The sequence below is a fragment of the Momordica charantia genome (assembly GCF_013281855.1).
Source record: "Momordica charantia cultivar OHB3-1 chromosome 11 unlocalized genomic scaffold, Mcharantia_2.0 BLBB01000011.1, whole genome shotgun sequence".
Lineage (NCBI taxonomy): Eukaryota > Viridiplantae > Streptophyta > Magnoliopsida > Cucurbitales > Cucurbitaceae > Momordica > Momordica charantia.
The window spans coordinates 3,128,121-3,143,847 of record NW_028275159.1 but is presented as its reverse complement, the minus strand read 5'-3'; the positions used below and the strand labels follow the sequence as shown (position 1 = coordinate 3,143,847).

Here is a 15,727-nt window from a genome sequence, read left to right as displayed (position 1 = left end):
CATGAGCTGACCACAATAATTATAAAACTTCATCTCTTTATTTGGTGTTAAGAGATTGAAAGAGAAGTGAAACCTTTTTCCATTTTTATACTTAACATTATTCCCTTCTATAAACTAACAAGGAACTTTGCAAAATACTTTCATATCATAAGTAAAATATGACTATACGTTTCAACGATCTATCATGGAGAGATGGACAAAACTAGAACATAATAATATGGGAAACTATCAACATCATTCCTATTTTACTCTATAAACTAATAAGGAACTTTGCAAAATACTTGGCATAAAGGAATCTTTGATACCTGTTGTCAATGATTTTATAGAGAACGAAGCTTCCTTAGTAACCACTTCTTTCGCAGGGTTACGTCCAAGGCCAAAAAAGTTTTCGCCTTCTTTTCGTCTTCTAAGAGGTCGCAAGCATCTAACATAAGATCGTCATCGATCTCCGGTATAGCCTGAAGTGCATCTATTGCACCTTCTACTACTTTGTAGTTATTGTGCTGCTTCATGTTCATCAATCTGGTGACAACACCTGCCATCTCGGAGAGAGTTTTTTGCACGCTGTTCTCGGTTCTATGCACTTTCTTATCGAGTCCTCTGTCTGATGATATCGTCTCCAATGGACGCTTCCTCTGTTCAGAAATTTGAATATCTCTAGACGTTAATTGTAGGTGTCCATTTCCATCCATCTTTATCTCCAGATTCTCGTGATCGGTTTCGGCCGTACACTGACCAATGACTACTTTATCTACTACATTTCCGAAAATCTTGCACAAATTGGTATAGTAGCCTAAGAATTTGTCTCTGTACATAAGGGCATCTGGATGTTCCTGCAAAATTTTGTTCATAGGATAATCAATAATGTCTTCATTTAAAGTCATCAAAATTTGAAGTCTTTCTAAGCAGAATGCAGAAGAAACAAAAGAAAGCAAAACTACCATTACATAGAATTTAAGCTCGTTTAATAGCAATTTTATTTTTAGTTTTCAATTTTTAAAAGTGATGCCTGCTTTCTCTCAATTTCTTTGGTGTGTGTTTCACTATTCTTGGCCAAATTTAAAAAAACAAAAGCAAGTTTATAAAAACTACTTTTTTCTAGTTTTGGAAAATTGGCTTAGGTTTTGACGATGTTTTAAAAAGTAGATAATAAAACCAAAAAAAGCCCCATGTGGAAGTAGTATTTATAAGATAACATTTCAGATACAGAAACCCAAAAACCAAAAATAATAAGAATATCAAAGGGGCGTTACAAACGATATAAGTACACCCGTTCCGTTCTCTGGGTAAAGCCTCCTAATCAGTTGATCCAAAAGCAAAATTCATGGAATTTCTGTTGAAATGTAATGAAAATGTCTACAATATTGAAGTATCGGGAAATGAAGTCACCTTTCCATAAGCTTCCCAGATATCATCCTCAGCAGTAATCAGTTGTCCAGATTCATTCCACACAAACCCACTATGATTGAGAAGATTGTAGATTTCATTGTGTTGCTTCATCCACCAGAAATAACGATCTTCTAGAACAAATCTGTCACATTGAAGTTTGAACCTCTCATTGAACGATATGATCATTTGAGTCCATGCTTGCTCACTAAATGCTTGGCCAATGGCATTTCCTTCTTGCAACTGCTCTAACATAAGATCAATAAAAGCGCAATCCATCTGTGGTGTCCAATCCGTCGTAGGTAAAGGTCCAGCAGGGACTTGATCATCACCTAAAAATTACAGATATAAACTGCTAAAGCAACATATTTTTCAGTCTCCAAGAAACAGACCCATAAATTGAGATAATATGACTAATTATACATACCAGTCATCAGAACAGGTACTTCATTACTTGGGTCAGCATCATGGGCCAAACGGCTATATCTTCTATCGGGACATTCTTCACCAAATATAATACACAACTTATGATAGCTTGGTACAGTCTTAACTCTATAAGATCGGGCATCAGGGTGTTCCTGTGCATCTAATACATAAGCAGAAGAAACAGGATGGGGAAGAAAAACTCAAACCATTCAGTGGAAACAGTGTAAACCTTAGTATAAGTGTCCCAAACGTAGTCGTCAGCAGTAACGATTTCGCGACTTTCATCCCATGAAAATCCTCGCTGTTCAAGAAGAATCTTTATTTCATTATACAACCGTCTCAAATGCTTGTATCGATTTTTCAGAACATCCTTGTCATGGTGAGCTCTGAATTGGGCATTGAAAGCAGTAACCATGTCAATCCAAGCATGACTTACGAATGTCTGACCTATTTTATTGCCCCTATGCACCTGTTCTAGTAACAAGTCTATAAGGTAACGATCCATTGGGGGTGTCCAATATGTTCTTGTACGGTCACCGAGGGTAGGCATTTGATTCTCATTTGTTTCTCCTGCAGGTGCATAACACTTTTATTATGTCTGCAAAGTGAATGGATGAAAATCATTTATTTTTTATATAACTAAATCCACATGCATCTTTTATTTTTTCTACACAAAACATAAAAACAAAAGCTTCATTATCAGCCATCGAGAGTTTCTAAAACCAAATTAACCAACGGCATAACTAAAATGTTTCTCTAACTAGTTTAATGAAGAAACCGAAAAGATCAATGATCCCTTTCCAATCGTACATAGTCTAGGATACAAAGTGTGGATAAGTATTGATAAGGTTCCTTTTCTTCCGGTAATCTCCATCACAAGGTTTCAGTTGGTTCTCAATAGCTTTGTAAAAGACCAAGATGTTTACAAAGAACTTTTGACTCACCACCCTTTACCTCTGATATGTCTTCTTGAAGGTTTTTATCTAGATGCAACTGATTCCGATTCTCATTATCTACATTCCCATATATGAGGACCAAGTCATAGTAGTTTGGTAAAGCTTTCATTCTATAACTTCGTGCAAATGGGTGTGTCTGCATTCATTAAAGTCCATCACAACACTAGAAGAAAATTAATAAGTGAGGGAAAAGGAATTTACTATTAAGTTTTAACAACAAAATGTAAATGAAGAGATACCTTGACATAAGCATCCCAAATATCATCTTCAGCAACAACCATCTGTTGTACTTCATCCCAGAAAAACCCCTTTTGTTGAAGTAGATTCATAATATCACTGTAGTATTTCCATAATTTCTTAAATCGGTGTCTTAACACCCTTTTGCCATGTTGAGGACCAAATTTAGCATTAAACGTCGCAAGCATATCAGTCCATGCTTGCTTATTGAATGTATTAGATGTCTTATTGCCTCTTCCTACTTGATCTAACATGAGCTCAATGAAATATTGGTCCATTTCTAGCGTCCAGTCTGTCCTCAGACGATCAGGAGGTGCAGAGCAGCCAATGCCATCACCTGAAAATTGAGAATGAGGGTAACTGGGTAAGTCGATATTATAGGAAAGTTGACTCTGCCCACTACTGAAGAGGCAGGGAAAAGAGAGCCATTACTCATGTTATGTATTCTACAAGGGTTAAACACAAGTCCATAATATAAATTTTTTTTACCTGTATTTACAGCTTGGGCTTCATCATCAAAGTCTATATCATGACTTGATCGACTGTATCTTCCATCAGCATTAGTATATCCGTATATCAGGCATAGATCACTAAAATTCAGCACTGCTTTAGTTTTATAAGATCGTGCATCTGGATGGGCCTGCAAAATATGCCGTCTTTTAAAATCGCAGCAAGTCACTATCACACTTCAGATTGATTCATAATAAGATTAAATGTTTCACCTTGATGTAAACATCCCATACATAGTCGTCAGCTAGCACCATTTGTCGACTTTCATCCCAGGAAAAACCACTATGACCTAATAGGTTCTTTACATCATTGAATTGCTTCCACAAATTTGTATAACGACTCTTCAAAACATCTTTATCATATTGGGATCCAAATTTTGCATTAAACATCATAAGCATGTCTGTCCATGCCTGCTTGTTGAAAGTGTGCCCACTCCTGTTTCCTCTATGAAGCTGCTCTAACATAAGATCTATAAAGTAACGTTCCATCACCGGAGTCCAATATGTCCTGGAGCGTTCATGACTAGTAATAGTTTGGCTGCCCATTCCTTGTAGAAATCATTAACAGTCTTAGATTACTCATTATACATGCTTTATTCATATGCAAGGAATGCTATACAAGGTGGAAGGTTAAATTCTAGGAATAGCCTTTTGCAAAGACATTACCTAGGGGATTAAATTGAACTTAGGATGCTTGATATACACAGGAAAACAGAAGTTGATATGAATTACTTCACTTCTAAGTTCTAACTATTCTCGAGAGTAAGGACAAGGGAGAACTAAAGCATTCAAAATTCAAAACAATATATTGAATTCTCATAAAAAGGAAGTAAGGATTCTACCGGCTCCATGTCGACCTCTAATAAGATCTATAAAGACTTCCACACCACACTGGGAGTAGAAAATTGGTCGTTATTGTTCAATTAATAATATTTGTAGATGCAATGATCCAACAATGATCATAAACACTTCCAAAGCAGCCACTATTAGACAAACTGCGCAGATTAACATGCAGGACAATGCAATGGAGAATCATAAAAAATCTGCTTGCATTAAGAATGAATACGTCATAAATCAAAAGTATAATTTATACACTCATTGCCACACGTAATATCACCTCCGTGCAATCCCGCCTACTCAAAATATTTTCAATATCTTGAATTAAGCCAGTTCCAAAATTTTAAATCCGCGAAGAACGAAGAAGAACGAAAAAATCACATAAATCGAAGTATTCTCCAACGTAACACACCTTCGTGATATCATGAGCAAATTCAGCTTCTAGATTACGACAGTAAACAGCATTGAAGGATTCGATCATACGCAACACAATGCTTGAACGTTATCATACCTCAAAAGCGCTCGAACGGCGAACAGAAAAACAAGCAGAGAGAAGAAATGCAGGAGGAGGGTGGAACTGTAAGGTGGTTTTACCTGTAGTAGCTGTACCGAGGAGTGGGAAATGGAAGGAGTTTCAGTTGGCGCCTAAGAAAATCTGTTAGTCGGAAGAGTTAACCCTAATCCGGGATAAGGGCGAAATAACTTCAGAGCTGTTTGGTCACGGAGGCAGCTTGTGCCTGTTGCCATACAGGCCTGAGAGCTCTTTATATTCGTATGCTTCTAGTTCTAGGGCTTCAAATTAAGCGGGCCAGGCCCATTTCCACCACACTATGGTTTCTCGTATTATTATAATATTTATCTTTAAATATTACATCATTAATAATACTGGATAGTAACCAAGATCTTTTGGTGGATATCTATGGAAATGTTGAGTGGGGATGTTAAAACTTTAATGACCCGAATAACTGATCAATCCAATCTAACCAGTAAGATTGAGCTTATTATTAATTTCAAATCATTTTTTACTTGCCATAAAATTATATATAAATATTGTTTTATTTATTTTGATTTTACTTCCTTCCATAAATTTTCATGGATGGTATGCTACACCAACTTTTTAAAGTAAATTTCTAAGCTTTTTAAATGTAATTTTTCACCATGTAAATAAATATTGATTTACCATCTTGATTTAATGTAGAAAAAATATGTAAATAAATGTCTAAAATATTAACCTATACTTCTCCTAATATTAATATATATATATATATATATATATATATATATATATATATATATAAAATGTCAACGTCGATGGATATTTTTAGAAAAATTAATATATAAAAATATTTAAATTAATAAATAAACATTTCACACTTTTTGAACTAATTAAAAACTTAAAATTATTAATACTAACATGTCCATATTAGTAATATTATACTAATATATATGTATATACTTCTATATTTTTTTCATTTTTTTTACAATAAATTCAACTTTCATTCATGTCAGACGTTAAACTCATGACATATGAAAATATCAGCATATGTTTAAATCACTGCCAAAGAGAATAATGTCTGCATTTTGACAACTATGTTCATTGATTCAAGAAGATCTATAGAAATGGATGATTCAAAAGGACAAAAGTCAGAATCTTGAATTAACCATGCAGGATTTGGTTTTTCTTTTGATGAGCAGGGCTTAGAACTTATTACAATTTTCAAAAGATCAAGTTTTGAATTCCTTGAACCTTTGGCTTTCTTATTAAAAAAAAATGTAACAGCCTTCCCATGGCTCATCAATGCTCTTACAAACCATATTGCACCTGTTATTGATCTCAGGCCATCACTGAATCAACACTACACATTCGAATGTCTAACATCGAACATCGAATGTGAACATTTTGTTGGCCATCGATGACATTTTTGCTTTCAAATTGTCCCATCAGTCGGACCTCAGTGACCCACTTAAGGTCACATTTGTCCAGTTCATTTCTCGAGCGTAAATGATTCAAACTTGGTAACCAAATTCTCGCATTCAAAGAGATAAAGCAGCAGAAACGTTCAAGGACACAACTTTGAAGAGAATATGTCAATCTCCTCTTCTGAAGTACACTGATCATCTGACCTTTCATTTGGATGCTTTATCGGCGTTGAATGTACGAGGCGCAATCGAGAAACCTTCAGCAGATCTCACGATTAACAGCAACCAGCGATTTGATGGAATGCATCGTTACATTGAGAAATTGGAAGGCAGCTCAAATCCTCATTTGGTTTGTAGTTGACCACTTTTTGTAGATAAAACATCATGTAACACTGCGAATTTCTCACCATTTCTTCATCAACTTCGGTAATCCAGGCATCGTCGCATTTATACCATCGTTTTCTCAATCGCAAGTATGTCACATAATGGCCAGATTCAAGCGTCCCTGAATGAGAAACCACCGCAAAAACCTCGAACTTCGATGAAGAATCTAATTCATCCCCCTCGGAAGCAAAAATCCTATTACCATACCTGTTTCTGATAATAGAAGATGACAGATACGGGATCATGTCCAGGGAGAAAGGAAACTGCAAATACCGGTCGATTTTTCTCGACGTTCGCCTGACAAAAGAGTGCTCAAATCTTTTAATATGAAAACACAGTACCAACGGCAGCCTTCTGATAGACATTTGTTTCACTGAATTTCTCATTTCTTGACAGTTTTGACAGAAAAGTTTCTGGTCGGATCCCAACTTTTCTGGCCTCGTGAACAGATCCAAACACCCGGAAAGTGTCGATGTACTGCTGCAGTCCGCTGGCTTCACAGACTTGCCAGTGCTGTTTTTAGAAGCGGAATCCCGGGTGTCCAAGTCAAGTGAAATGTCCACACATGGATCATAAGTCGTTGAAGTGAACCCACAGGTCATACAAGTTACATCTGATCTCAACTGTCCAGAGAATACCTTGTGAGCAATGCATTTACAATCTCCATTCTCTGCTGAAAAAAAAAAAGGAGTTTTCATGTGAGAGATACAAAAATCAATCCAAACCCAGATTATCTTTATAGTCTGTTCTAGCACCTTTCTAGTTCATTTAAGTTATATGTTAAACACCGTTCTGATGAAGCATGTTCGTCCTATTCTAATGCATTCTTATCTCATCTAAGTTAAATTTCAAACCGCTTCACGATGAAGTGTGATCATTCTAGTTTCTTCTAACACCGATCCCGACTAAGTATAACACCGTCCCAGACAAACAACCAACAGTTGCGTTTACTCATTAAAACATATGCCTTTATTTATTTCACATAGAACTTTTAACCATCCAATACTCCATAGGATACAAAATACTCAGAAACAGCCAAATTAGATGTCACACTCATAGGATAAGGCTCCAACAAAGGACCAGAGAAACAAGTGGTCTCTTTAAACATTTAACATGGAAGAGAAAAGAGAGAGAGAAAAAAAAAGATGAATTTTAATTTAAAAGCAGAGAAAAGTAACATTTCACCTTTATCTTGACTCCTAGATTTCCATTCTCGCTCGTGGATTCTGTCTAAAACCGAGATGAAGAACTCATGGGCATCCTGCTGCTCATAACATGCTAAATTTGCAGAGTGCTGCCACCAGCTTAGAGATGGAAAACAAGATTTGAAAAGTTCAGAAAATACCCATATGATCTAAATGACCATCAGATTCAAAGACAGATAAATCACTCCAAAGAATCGCGACAAACTACACTAAACCTCAGTTTTTGGAAGAACGACTGCTATCAAACCACCACTAAACCAAAAAGTTTAAACTAAGGTCTATTCAATACTTTACCTGATTCGAAAATTAGCACGAGAGCCAGCAAGTTACTATCAAAACTAATAGAGATGGGAAAGGAAATGACATTGCAAGAGTTTTACAAAGAGTCTCCTACCATGATTAGATTAACACTAAACTCAAGATCTTAGTCAGGATAAATTTAATCTTTTTTACACTTTTACAGTCTCAACATTATGTTCAAATAAAATGGTAATCGAGTTACATAGTTTCGAACCATCTACTTATTCTTCTACATAGACAACTTAACTCTGTCAAGAGCTTCAAACTGGAAAAATACCAAACACCCAACAGAGAAAATGAAGGCATTGGGACAAAAAAATAAGAGAGAAACCTAGATAACAACCTCAGGAAAAACAAACAGACATACAATGGCAGACCTGTAGAGAAACTGGGCTGGGCTGTAAGGCATATGATCCCCAGAAAACACAGCAGAAAAAATACCATCAATGTCACAGGGCAAACACAGCTGCCCAATGGGTCTTTTCCCGCAAGTTTCACGGTTGTGCTGATCATTCAAGAAGTAATTGCTCAAAGGAGGAGTGTGAAGAAACACTTGAAGAACAGAGTTCATAAAACAAGTATTCCCCAAGTTATTCAACCCCCTCAATCCCAAAGGGTAGCACGATTTCGACCGCTGATCTTTTACAGAAATCAACGGTTTCAACTTCTTCAAATCCGATGAATCTAAAGACCCCAATCGCCTTCTCTTACTCGATCTCTCCCCAATACTCTCCGCCGCCGCCGCCGCCGCCTGCGATTTCTCCGGTGCGGCGATGATGTGCTTCGACATCACCGTACGATCAAAATCGGGGTCGTAAACCTGATCGAAGCAAGAATAGCAAAAGAGCTCAGCTCTTTCAAGATCAACAGCCAAATCGTGGCCATTTTCAGATTGGTTATGGAGAAGGGTGTGATTCGAGCAGGAGATTGAAGCACAAATCAAGCATAGGTAAAGTCTTCCTTTATACCCATCGCAAGAACAGCATCTGGGTAGCTCCAAATCGGGGTTTTGGATACTGGTTCTGCCATTGGGGGTGGTTTTAAGGCGATTTTGAAGGGATTTATAGCCGTCTAAGCCAAATCTGAGCTTGTAATCTGCGAGATGATTGCATGGTTTTGGGTTTGCATAAGATGGGTTCCTTTGGGACATGCTCAAAAAGGGATGCACAGCAGAACCACAGATTTGTTTTGTTAGAAAATCAAACGGATGATTTTATATTATGTAAGAAGAAATCGACTGTTAAAAGGGGATAGTGAAAAGTATAGAAGTTACTCAAAGGAGAAAAAAAAATGTGTTGTTTAGCTATGGAAAACTAAGAGGAAAATTTGGATTTGGCTTGACGAATCTCCCACGTTTTATGAAGGAAAAAGCGTAGAGAGAGGCGAGGGGCAGAAGAGAAAACAGAGCTTAAGGTTAAGGATGGGAAGGTAAGTGGAACGACTTAGCGGAGAAGGAAAGGCGGTGCTTTTGACTGGAATAACTCATAATACCCACCATTCCAATTTCCATCATTTCCCCCTTCAGGCCCATCAAATTATGGGGCAGTTCCTTTGATTTTCTCTAAAATCATTAGTGAAAGTAGATCATAGCATCTTCGACAAGAACTTCTACTTCTTTTCGTGGTGATCAATCGAGCTCAATATTTTGAATGTAAGAGTTTGAACTCAATGTGCTTGAACCCTGAACTATCTTTAACTTTGGCTAAGTTCGAGAAGTTGCTTACCAGCTATCCACTCATCCCAATAATCAAAATCAAATATTTGAATCTCTCATATTTTGGTTGATGATATATGCTTTATCATTGGACTATGTCATAATACTATAATTTTGAATGGGCTCTTATGTTTTGTTCAATATGTAATACAAGAAGTTCAACAACTCATTCCGAGGTATCAAGAATTAAAGTTGTATTAGAATTTTTGTTTGATTGTACCGAATATTGTCTGTGAGACTGATTTCAAAAAGAAAAAAAAAATATCTATCTCTTAAATGTTAAGAGCTAAATCGGTGATTAAATTGGCTTAGGAAGACATTTATATTGAGATATAAATATTTTCTTCATGACATATATTTTTCACCCTTGTTTTTTATTTTTTCTATTCCAAAAGTAGTTTTTAATAGAATGCCAAACAAGTTTGACTTCACGATTTTTATCCAAGTCAAGATTTCATATGAAGATGCTAGGAAGACAAATAACAATCGAAAATAAGATTTTTTTGTCTTTGATTTGTCACAGATTCTTCCTTTTTGCTTGCCACAGATTACTTATCATCACATATTTGCAATCCTCGTGGGGAGGACACTAATTTTTCCAACTTCGTCCTTCAAATAAAACGAAAAGATTCATTTATCTCGAGTCAAATGGGTCTTCTCGTAGTAGTAGTCAAGGATTTCAGAGATGAAGTACTCTAGAATCTGATTTTGATAACATTAGAAATTCTTCGAGAATCTTTCTAAGTAGATAGGACGACTCCTACTTGTTCTTGTCCCTCTCGATGACCGATGACTGAAATTTCTCAATCTCATCTTTTATTCAAACTGGAAACTAGTATCTAGGAATCATCTATTTTACTAGATCCACCTATCATAAACTATAAGGGGTCCAATCTGATACAAAAATTGTACTCTTTTTCTTTCTCTTACGAGTTCAACCATCATCGAAGATCAAACTATCAACTTCAATAATTACTTTGAATTTGCTCTGTGTCATAGTCTATCATCAAAAGTGATCTATTATTTTATATTTTTCAATTAATCTCACGAGATAACCATATACGATAATTGTAGCTCACATAAAATTTGGATTAATGACCCCCAAAAGCTTATTACAATGATTTAGATGAGGAACTATGGATAGTTGAAGATGAATCTATTTGAATAAAATGGTAGCAACTGAGAAACTGGCACCCTCCACAGATGGTGGATGTACAAGGTTCCCAAACAGTCCAGTCAAACAATCACTTCCATCGGCTAGAGCATCTACCAAAGAGAGAAAGAAAAGAAGAGAACAAATAAAAAGAACATCATCTCTTGCATCAAAATTAATGAGTTTTATGAGCAGATTATATTGCAATTTCACAATTCTGCAATGATCAAAACAAACTAAAATGCTTGAATGATGGAGGATTGGCATTCTTGGTATGGTGTTGAATAGAAGTCTTCGGTTATAAGAACATAAGACTTGCCAAACTGATTTGAAAGGGTAAAAAACTCGTATACAATGAAAAATCTACCATTAAAGAGATGTAGAGAAATGATTTTTTCACATCAATCATGGCTAATGTATTCCAGGATTTTGAATGTTCATACAATACCGATAAATTTGTGCAAATTCTAAGGAGTTTCAGATACCTAGAAACAGATATTCACGAAATTTCATTCAGCAAGCCAAAAGTAGCCAAAATCTCGAGAAATTTCATTCCCAATCATTACGAACCTCGATTCTTCGTCGTTCTCGGTCATCTCTACGACGGCTCTGCCGGAATCCTTGCCGGCGAAACTGGCACACGGACCACCACGGCGGTAGATTCAATCGCCGGTCGTGCCGTGGAAAATACGGCTTTCCACAGCAACGCAAATTAGATTCGGAAGGTCTGTGCCGTCGTAGATGCTCAGTTGTAGGGGGACGAGATCCATTAGCGGCGGACAATAATCGAGCACAGAGTTAAGAGAGACCGATGATGGAGACAACAGAAGAATTTTCCTTTTGCAAATGTCCCAGCGGAGGATGATCATTTATTATTAAGAATGCCAATAATAATTGAAGTATAAATTTCATATTCAACTTTTTGAATTAATTACCAATTAAAAAAAACTTTTTGGATTAATTATTTCTCATTCGATGATTTTTTTAGGGTATTGCGTAAAGATTTGGAAATTTTACTCGAGTGAAAAAATAATATAACATAATTATAATCTCTCATTTACAAATTTACGGGAGTAAAGAAGTACAAATTGAAAGCAAAAATATCTCGTATCATATTAAAAACCACGAATTATACCATTTTTTAAATATAGAAAACCATGTACTTATGCCTAATTAGCTTCTAAATTTTAACGAATTAAAATTGCAATCTCTAAATTTTAAATCATATTTAATCTCTATTTAGCACTAGCATTATGTGACAAATAGCTGATATTAATTAAAAAAATCCGATAATTGATATTAGATTATATACTATACATCATATTAGAAATTCCATCTTCTATATATTCAACCAGAATTACGCTAGATTTGTAATGCATTAAATCAAAATGTTAATCATACTCCATGTAGAGCATTTTGTTCTGGTTTTACCAGTCAGTCACATTCTACTGGCTGAAACTAGTAATAAAGAAAAACTCAGTACCATTTTAAAAAATAATGATAATAAAAATAAAACCGTGCCTTCAGCACATCTCTAACATTGTTCTTGATCAAGCACCATCCATGCAGGCGTAATATAAATAGATACCATGTTCAAGCACAACATAAGCAGTCCGCCCACGCAATTCGATCATCAAGAAGTCGCACCGTGATTTCCTCTGTCGGTTTCACAGTCGGTAGCTGAAGAAACAGGGGGGAGTCTTAACGAAGGGGGATGCCACCACCGGAAAATTCGACCTCCTGAAAAAGAAGACGATGAACCTTTAGCAATGGTAGAGGGGATTGAAGGACTAATGTCATAGAGATTAAGTTTCCGAGGTGCTGATACTGATCAAAACTCTATTTAGCACAAGCGACTCCTTTCAATTCGATGAGTTCAGTGAATGAAAAGGCATGACTATTTACTATTCTTTTGTTAAACAAGCACATTCCAATTCTGTCCATGTTTCATCAGCTTATGAGTTTCAGTAGCAAGATTGACTCGGTGAAATTTTTCCATACAAATGGATTTCGAGGATATGGTAATACATCATACGTTAAGTAGTCTTCCGTATGCCTTTCACAGAAAATTTATCCTAAGTTAATCATATCATAGATTCACAAGGATGTCTAAACCTGCGCTACTTTCACCTACAACTAAAAATAGAACTCTATGCTTTGAGACTACTGGATAAACACAAGATTTGAAACCACGAAGGCAATGGCACAGAGCCCAAAAGTGGTTTCAATATCAAAATACTTAAAGCATTGAACGCCAAGAAAAAAAGGGTTGTAGTATCATTTCTGCAACTAGTGAGTAGTTCAGATCACATGCACAAGCCCGGCACGTGCCCATGCAATACAGAGAGCCGAGAGATGGAGTAAGATTCTTACCTGAGCAGGTGGCAAGGATGAAACCCAGTCTGATACATGTGTCGGCAGAAGCCCCAAAGTGTTAAGCTGCAAAAGCCACAATTGAAACGTAGGAAAATCAAGCAGAGGTCAACAAATATTAAAGAAGTGTTAAGAACTTATTAGGTAGAGATTAAAAACTAAAAAGAAACTCACCTTCCAAACACCCAGTGCTAAACCTCCAAGATTAAGAGCAATAAACAGTAACTTAGGTCCAAGAAGATCAACTTTACCGTCCTTGTAAGGCTCAAAAACTGCAGGAAAAATAAATATTAATACCAACTGGCAACAGTATGATAAATCTACTAGAATAAAATCACTAACATCCCACAAATGATGCTATTTTTTTTTCATACACTTCACAAACTCATATCTTATATATGAATTATACAAACAGGACAATCAGAATTTAGTTTAGTGTTTTAGAAGCCGGTGCAGAAAGGGGAGATGTTAAAAGAACAATACCCATAAAAAACAAATCAGAATGAGTATTAAAAAGTAGAAAATATCAATGAGGACATAGCTACATCAGAAGATCTCTCAATCTTTAACCTTGCGGAGCTTAGATTGTGGGAGCGGAAGATGTTGAGTCATTCAAAAAGGGTTAATCTGGATAGGGGAGGTACAATAGTCCACGATACATGAAGAAAGAACCAAATGTCGTATGAGTCGTATGAATACTACATTCCTCATATGTACTTCGGGTAAAGTATGCTTATAGAACAATTAAGGCAACAGCATGCTAAACTTAAGAAAATAATAATAATAACAGCAGTTGGGAAAGAGAGTAAATATTAATCCTACCCTTTCCAACGCCTTGTAGGGCGCTTATGGGTTGCCAAAGAGCTGAAAATGTGATACCAATGCTAAATAAATGTACAGTGCTTCCAGCCATCCACATCATGAAGCCCATCATGAACAAATTCTTCAAAGGAGCCTGCGCCACTTCCCAAGCTTTCTGCTCATAAATTGCGATGTTAGATTACTCCATTTAACTGTAAATATTCTAATCAAGAGCACAAAGACGCAGAATAAAACATCACGGAACAAAGATTCAGGACAAAAATCTTCTCTATTAAATACTTAGAACTGAAGTTACTGCATCACATGATTCATATCATGTCAGAAACGTCCACAACATGGATAAACACTCTTGACGAGGGGGGAAAAACGATTACCAGTCAAGAAAATTGTTTAAACTTGTTGCAGGCTTACTGATCTTCGCATTTAATGACAAATCAAGACCTTGCTACCTCATAAATCTCTCATTTTATAAAATAGCGTTACGATTTTTCACCATTGAGCATGCTTTGAATTTGCTCCAAAAGTTAAATTGCTTACAAATGAAAAGCACAAAGCTTCCACTATAAAGCAATCTCATCCACCCTATTTCCCTAAAAATGTAATCGATTATTTCTGCGCTTCCAAACTCGCTGATCCCATCCAAGAACTAGCACCCAGCGAAATACGCAAAAATTAGAGCAGGAACAGTGAGAAAACAACAACCAAACTGATTAAAAAAATCAGGAATAACAAACCCTAATCAACCAACAAAATAGAATTTGGAGAAACACCTGTGCCTTCCAATTGGATTCAGCATCTTTCTTCTGGCGGCTCAGAGTTGAATCGTCCTGATCTTGGGAAGCACGAGTGAAACCGGGAGGATCAGTAATATCGCGAGTGGAGAACGATGAAGAATTGTCGGTGAAGTCGACGGCCCATCGCCGGCCGTCCACCATCAAACCCTTGCCCTTCTCCATTCCGAATACTGTTTCCAATTATGCGGTGGTGGTGATTGTCGCTTCCGGTGTTTCAACTTTCACGATTCAGATCCTTTTTGAAGGCTTATGGTCCGGAAAGTTCAATGAGATTAAAGTCCTTGTGCTATGGGAATATCTAACTTTTCCAAATGTTTAATATCTCAAATTTCTAATTTCCGTTCCTAATTTTTTAAAATTAAATGCTAAATGAGATGCCTTAACTCATTTTGATTTTATTGAGTTGAAATCTTATTTTAATTTTTGAAATTTCATTTTGGTGCCTTTTAACTCTCAAAATTGTGAAAAGCAAGCATAGCTTCACTTAGTTGTACTAAAAAAGCTATCAAAATAATTATTAACTTAAAAAATAATCCAGGTAATAATTTATTGTACACAATAAATTATTTATAAAGTAATGTTATCATTTAACCATCTATTCAACACTTTTTAAATTTACAAATGCTGTTTCTCGAGGAAGAAGAAAAAAAAAGCCTAAATTAATGCAACATAAATTGCAAAATTAGAGTCAATAGACCTAACTTAGCCGTT

At 36.1% G+C, this 15,727-nt stretch overlaps 3 protein-coding genes across 7 annotated transcripts; all 3 read right to left on the bottom strand.

Moving 5' to 3' along the window:
* Positions 1 to 180: 180 nt before the first annotated feature.
* On the bottom strand, positions 181 to 5,103 carry LOC111012018 (Myb/SANT-like DNA-binding domain protein). 2 transcript variants are annotated; one of them, XM_022286045.2, is made up of 9 exons: positions 4,946 to 5,103; positions 3,728 to 4,062; positions 3,495 to 3,645; positions 3,008 to 3,342; positions 2,757 to 2,904; positions 2,042 to 2,382; positions 1,814 to 1,964; positions 1,390 to 1,718; positions 181 to 833 (listed from the first exon to the last, which is right to left on the bottom strand). In XM_022286045.2, the coding sequence occupies exons 2-9, from the start codon at positions 4,058 to 4,060 to the stop codon at positions 321 to 323; spliced, it is 2,301 nt and encodes a 766-aa protein (XP_022141737.1). In that variant the 5' UTR covers positions 4,061 to 4,062; positions 4,946 to 5,103; the 3' UTR covers positions 181 to 320. The 2 variants fall into 2 exon arrangements, with proteins under 2 accessions (XP_022141737.1, XP_022141743.1); XM_022286051.2 differs by lacking the exon at positions 4,946 to 5,103 and adding an exon at positions 4,764 to 4,922.
* An 873-nt stretch (positions 5,104 to 5,976) lies between these two features.
* UBP22 (ubiquitin-specific protease 22) lies at positions 5,977 to 9,620 on the bottom strand. 4 transcript variants are annotated; one of them, XM_022281641.2, is made up of 3 exons: positions 8,528 to 9,620; positions 7,841 to 7,949; positions 5,977 to 7,328 (listed from the first exon to the last, which is right to left on the bottom strand). In XM_022281641.2, exons 1-3 carry the CDS (start codon positions 9,308 to 9,310, stop codon positions 6,547 to 6,549), a joined length of 1,674 nt encoding a protein of 557 aa, XP_022137333.1. In that variant the 5' UTR covers positions 9,311 to 9,620; the 3' UTR covers positions 5,977 to 6,546. The 4 variants fall into 4 exon arrangements, with proteins under 4 accessions (XP_022137333.1, XP_087976110.1, XP_022137323.1 ...); XM_088119984.1 differs by having other exon boundaries at positions 5,977 to 7,325; XM_022281631.2 differs by having other exon boundaries at positions 7,841 to 7,959; positions 8,538 to 9,615.
* Positions 9,621 to 12,384: 2,764 nt separating this feature from the next.
* On the bottom strand, positions 12,385 to 15,306 carry LOC111012825 (ER membrane protein complex subunit-like protein). Its single transcript, XM_022287097.2, has 5 exons — positions 14,993 to 15,306; positions 14,223 to 14,376; positions 13,575 to 13,672; positions 13,401 to 13,466; positions 12,385 to 12,767 (listed from the first exon to the last, which is right to left on the bottom strand). Exons 1-5 carry the CDS (start codon positions 15,176 to 15,178, stop codon positions 12,729 to 12,731), a joined length of 543 nt encoding a protein of 180 aa, XP_022142789.1. The 5' UTR covers positions 15,179 to 15,306; the 3' UTR covers positions 12,385 to 12,728.
* Positions 15,307 to 15,727: the final 421 nt, after the last annotated feature.